The sequence below is a fragment of the Hesperophylax consimilis genome, chromosome 14 (assembly GCF_061612785.1).
Source record: "Hesperophylax consimilis isolate HC1 chromosome 14, BYU_Hcon_1.0, whole genome shotgun sequence".
In the NCBI taxonomy this organism is placed as follows: domain Eukaryota; kingdom Metazoa; phylum Arthropoda; class Insecta; order Trichoptera; family Limnephilidae; genus Hesperophylax; species Hesperophylax consimilis.
In genome coordinates this window covers 15,738,640-15,744,951 of record NC_142849.1, presented here as the reverse complement: position 1 = coordinate 15,744,951, position 6,312 = coordinate 15,738,640, and the positions used below count along the sequence as shown (strand labels likewise).

Below are 6,312 nucleotides of genomic sequence, written 5' to 3'. Positions count from 1 at the left end.
AAGGCGCACTGTGGAAAATGTATTTGGTATAATGTCAGCTGTATTCAGAGTCCTCAGAAAACCCCTGCTTCTTGAGCCCCTAACTGCAGAAAATGTTGTCCTAACTTGTTGCCTCCTCCACAACTTTCTTCGAAAAAGTCAATCAGCATCATCGTACACCCCCCCTGGGACCTTCGATGATGAAGATACCTCCTCCGGTGAAGTTACACCTGGACATTGGAGAATCGTGGGTGAACCAACAGATACCTTTCTGCGGCTCAGAAGGATCCCGAGAAAACCCTCCGACGTCGGCAGAATGGTTCGTAATGAAATCAGCGCTTTTTTTCAATCTGAAGAGGGATCAGTGCCGTGGCAAAACAGATACTGAATGCGAGGGATTAAGTAGGTACCTACCTACATTGTTTTTCTCCTCCCACTTTCTTCTTAGTGACAAATAATTATTATGTAGGTACCTACTAAATAGGTAGTTAACTACTAAATTAAAGTTGAAAAATTAAACTGTATAAAATGTAATTAAAATTAATTAAAGTTTAATTAAAACTGAAGTGTGTTTACCTGTGCCTGATCTGACGCCTGTGTGGACTCATCTGGTTGCTGCAGTTCACCCGTGAGCTGCTGTCCGACTTCTTGTTGGTGCCTCGGTGTGTTTTTATCTTTTAGAAAAAGCAGAGAGTGGAAATATATCCATTTGGTCTTGTAAGGGGCATCAGCTCCGTCTCCACTCTTCCCTTTTTTCAATTCGCGCTGGAATTGTCCAATTAGCATCCGAACTTTCTTCTCCACCTCATCCACGTTTCCTTCAAAATCGGAAGCTAGATCAGCCCAACCATCTTGCTTTTTATTACGGTTTTTGTATTCATTGTGTTGTGGATCCCAAAGTACTGCTTTCTCACGATACTGCTCAATCAATCTTTCGGTATTCTCCTTCGTCCACTCCATCTCCAAAAGACCTCAAAAAATACCTCACAAAATACACAAAACAAAGAACGCCAGTCAAATTAAAAAAAACTCCACGCACTCAGACACACTCACTTACAGATAGTTCTCCATCAACTGATGGGAGGACACTGAAAGGTGGGTTGTTTGTTTTTTGTGTTTTTTTTTTTTGTTTTGTTGTGTGTGTGGACGAGCTTGCAACTTGTTATACAACCAAGTTATCTAATTCCTTTGATCTTTACCGACAACCTCTGGGTAACATGTAACCTGCTATAAAAACAGAAAAAAAGTTACACAACATCGTGTTATACAACATTTTTCAGTTGAATTTCTAACAAGTTACATAACATTGGTTATATAACTCTTTGTAACACGTTTTGTTACTGGTGTGGACGCACCTTTGAATTGTGAAATAAATGGGGGAAAGATTCTTACCCCCACCACACGGGGTGTACCGGCCCTTCAAAACTGCACTATCTATTTTGCTACACCCTGTACTCGAGAAAGTTCAACGAAATTTAAGTTCAAGGTGGCTATCCTTTATCACACAAAAAACTTTTGAACGACATTTGTTCACATCTCCCTCTTAATAATCTTAGGTCGCAGATATCTCCATCTCCGACAGCTCTTTTAAAATAAATTTTGTATGATACTAAGCATGCGTCAGACATGATAGTGTTTACCCATTGATGTATTATACTAGATTAGCCCTGTCTAGTTAAACTCATTTTAAAAATAATGCCACGTAGCATACGACACAAATATGGAGATGAACTTAACAACCCAACTCTATTTAAACTCCTTGTACAAGCGTTCAAACTCGTAAGCGAAACCACGGAGAATTTGTTGTCAGAGGTGTTGTAATATGGACATAATTCAAATTTAAATATTTGGAACTCAGTTATTTTTGTGATTGAAAAAATGAACTTGCCCAGCATAGCTGACAAGCAAAATAGACCAACAAAAGGTAAAACGCAATGCACAGTGCTCATTTCGCATTGCGACATAATGCGTGGGCCTTTTCATAAATGTGCATGTGAACCAAACCAAAATTGTGTTCGGGTTATTTTTAAATAAATATGCCATGTCTAGTCTAATTTAGTCTGTGTGTTTACCTCTTTGGCTGTATGGCAAAGAGAAAGAAAGGAGTTTGTTTGGGGACACAATTTAAAGTGATCCACGGTAGGTATATACAATAGATTCTCATTTGGACGCTAGATGGCACTGGAACCTGCTATTTCCGTACAAATCTGCACGAATATTAAAAAAAATGATAATCGGCTAGTTTGTTAAATCCTTTTTTTATATTAATACTATAGCAGCACATTCTGGAAGGTCATTGCCCAAATAACCTTCATAGAAGAACCGCCACTGTTTATCATGCCGTGTTGCGCTACCTCCTTCTTTATCCAACGTTTTGGGTAGCATTACAGTATGACGTAGGTATGAGTTATAATAACAAAAAAATACTAAATAGGAATAAGTGTGTGGAGAGACGACGAGAAAAAAAATTTAATCAGATGATCTGATCGACTAAAATTGCAAAATATTAAATAAAATAATAGTAAATGATTTAATTTTTTACATGGATCAACATTTCATCACTTCATTTTCATTTCTATCTTCTTGTTACATCTCCTACCAGAGGTTAGCTATCATCAAGAAATTTTCACCCAACACCCAAGTCTTGAAGTCATGAGTTGCGACGGCTTGTATTTTGTATTTTTCGCCCCTCGTGATATGATAAATACAACAGAGTTTTCAAAGATTTATTATTTTCAAGTTTAATCTTTAGAACTCCATTTTAATTACATGATTTTCTTTTAGATTTTCAATGATATTGTTGTTTTTGGTTGGGTTGATGTAAGCTTCTGTTGACAAAATTTATGCAATGTTTTAATTTTTATTTTGTGTAAACACGTACAGTTTTTTATGAACAAACGCCTTACAGTTTTTTCTCTGGCATCTTACCGTGAAGTGCTTTAAAAGTGTTAAAATATTGTTCAAATTTTCACTAAGGGTTCCATTGTCATTGACTCGGACAGTTAAAAAAGGGGCTCGACAAATGTTTTATTTGAATTTTAAATACAAAATTTCCAAACTGATGCTCGGAAGAATTAAAAAAATCGTAAAACTGGACTCGCTCAAGTGTGTTTGAATATATTTTTTATTTAAACGCCCATAGGGCTTTTACCTATAATAATGTACATCTTTATTTTTTTAGCTATACAGATTACATAAAAAAAATCAGTGTTAGCAAAATATAGGTTACACAAAAAATATCAGAGTTACCAAATTGTGTTGCATAAAATATAAGAGTTTAAAAAACATAGGTAAGGATAGAGTATAAATAAGTGAAACGAAAAATAGAAAATCTGCCAAAATCCACCAAATCAATCATAATGATAGTAAGAAAGTATAACAATAGTTTACATATTAGGTAAAATAGTTCGACAAACTCCGTTTAAAGTTTTCCAAGTTTAATTTTAATATAAAATAAGGTGGAATTAATTTAATTATGATTTTGTGCTATTCATACATAAAATGTGATACAATGAACTTCTGTAAAAATAGTAACTTGCAGTGAATTTGTCAGCATGTATGTCTATATTTGCAAGGTTTTTTTTGTACCAACTGCAGGTTCTGTTCATAAATTTATTCATTTTGATTGGAGTTGGTGTTGGATTTGTCAATATAGAAAAGAGTTTTCTGTCTGCTATACCGAAGCGGTGCGTGGACATTTATTTTGTTTACCAACTCCGGGGAATCAACTTAGTAGATAATTTTGTAAAGGAGCATCTGATCAGCGACAAGCCTATTATTGAGTAGTTTCGGGATTTCAAAATGTTTCTCGATTTCATCGTAGGAGTTGTATATGTTGAATGATTTAAAATTGAGAAATTTTAGAAATCGCTCCTGAATTCTTTCTAACCTGTTAATATAAACAATGCAGCGCGGATTCCAAACCTGTGAACAGAATTCCAGGTGTGGACGAACGTGTGAATTATAGAGAACCAGATAAGTCATAATGTTGTTGAAGAATTTGCATGTTCTCAGTACAAAACCTAGATTTTTGGTTGCTTTGGTGACAATATGATCAAAGTGTTTCTCAAAGGTGAGTTTAGAGTCCAAAAAAACCCCAAGATCACGTATGTAATTGTTATTTTTTAGTAACGATCCAGAAATGGCGTAATCATGCGATATTTTCACACGGTTGCGAGTGAATGTAACAATGCAACTGTTACTGTTATCGTGGTACGAGAACACGCCGTCAGATGGAATGCAGGAAAACACTTCTTCTTGACATATAAATTTATTAAATCACAATATAATTGCAGGGGATCTTATTTTCCTCTGCTCAAACTTTAAACTGCAAGAAATGAAGGTCTAGTTTCCTTTATTCTTCAGTTTTCCCTAGGTTTACATAAACTTAGTAATTATCTCACGACTGACTGCGTAGGTACGCATGTACCTACCAGTTATTTCAACACTGCCCTTTTTCTGGGAGGTATCTATATTTAAACTAAATTCTTGAAGGACATATTACAAAAATAAAGTTGTTCCACCCGCTCGTCGGAAAACAACATTCTTAAACATAAAAAATAATGCACTTAACTATCCTAAATAATACAGACGTGACTTAAACGGTACAAATATTTTAAAGGGATTTTTCTAAGGGAGATGAAACTTTATTTGGGGTTTTTATTACTATGGGACAGGGGTGGGAAAGATATTGAAAAATATTTTTAGGCATAGTGGTTTAACTAGGGTGATCATAAAATGTCACGAATTCTTAAATCATAAATGATACACAAACAAGACAATATTTTTATAAAAATACCAGGCCAATGAATTGTTTTATTGTAGGGTCGAATGTGCAAATGTGGGAAACTATGCTAACTTTGAAAATACGAACTGTGGGAACGGGCCTGAAGGCTAAATTTTATTGAGCAATATCTAATAGTCGCATTCTGAAAAATCCAGCAACATTTCGGTATATTAATAAAAAACTTATTTCTGAGACAGTAATCAGTCAGTCGATTAGGATTCGCTTGCAGACACAAACAGCAATCGGAGGAGGTAGGTATATCTTCATATCATCAGCAAATAGTAAAATTTTAGCATTGTGGTTTAGTATGTCGTATTATCATTTATATAGATAGAGAAAAGCAAGGGACCCAAAATGAACCCCTGAGGCACATCGGAAGTGATAATTTTCCAGATGAAGGAAAATATATAATGTTTATTCTTTATATTTCTTTGTCATTTATAAATACATTTTATAGGTGCAAATACTGAATCAACGACTAGAATTAATGGAACATTATTTCTCTAATATTGTAAATAATTTATGTTTATGCTAAATACATAGACTGACAGACTGTTTGTTTCCTAAATAAAATAAAATAAAAATTCCGTGTAAAAAAGCAATTATCCTAAAAAGTGACAACTATTGCCTGAAGTCTTTGGACGGGTAGTTTTACATAATTTTAACAATTCATCAAATTTCAATGCTGCTTTTCAAGTTCTGTGGTGGTTCTATTCAGGTTCTGTTGTTATTTCAGTTTTGTGAAACAACAGTAAATATATAAGATCGGAACTTGAATAAAACCTTCACAGATCTTAAAAATCAACTTTGAAATTTAATGAATCATTCAAATTCTGTGAAACAACTCGTCCTCTATCTTACTCTTGCTCGAATCTTAAGATATTATGCTGCGTATACATTTGCGAGACGAAACGTGAGCCGAGCCTCGAATTATTTAAAAGAAACGAAGCAAACGCAAGCGGCGTTTAGATCCATTTACTGTTGCTTTGTTCCAAATGTATTTTCGCCATTAATTTTGAAGATTTTTGTTTTTTTACATTAACCGCACACAGGAAGCTCTGAGGAAATTTCATCTTTAGGGATGCTGAGGGATTTTTTTAACGAATGGAAGGAAAGGAAGTTCTGGGAAGGAAAATGGATTGAGGGGTGGATAGGAATCTAGGGATCAATGCGTCCAGGAGTGACGGACGAATGTTATTGTGTTGGTTATTTTTTATAAATATAAGAAGCATCCTTAAAAATCACTTCTTCTATTTTTGTACACGGAATAAGGCAGTTATTTTCAGAAATACCAGGGGGACCTAGCTGTCCTTTATCTAGGTAGAGATTGAAAAGTTCCAAATCATAATGTAAATTGTTCCATTATAAATAATAAATAATTTCACTAAGACAAAAATTTAAAACAGAAATTTTTTTTCTTTACAGAAGTGACCTGAATTCCTAACATTCTGTGAGAAGCAATAAATAAAAATGTAAAAAAGTTAAAATGTTAAAATGAGATTGAAAAATTGTCAATCTCATTTGATATGGAAACAGATGAATTTGAA

At 34.3% G+C, this 6,312-nt stretch overlaps 1 protein-coding gene across 1 annotated transcript; it reads right to left on the bottom strand.

Moving 5' to 3' along the window:
* Window positions 1–534: 534 nt before the first annotated feature.
* Window positions 535–939, bottom strand: LOC149417969 (uncharacterized). The gene has a single exon (XM_089639875.1). It carries the CDS (start codon window positions 937–939, stop codon window positions 535–537), a length of 405 nt encoding a protein of 134 aa, XP_089496001.1.
* Between the last annotated feature and the right edge of the window lie 5,373 nt (window positions 940–6,312).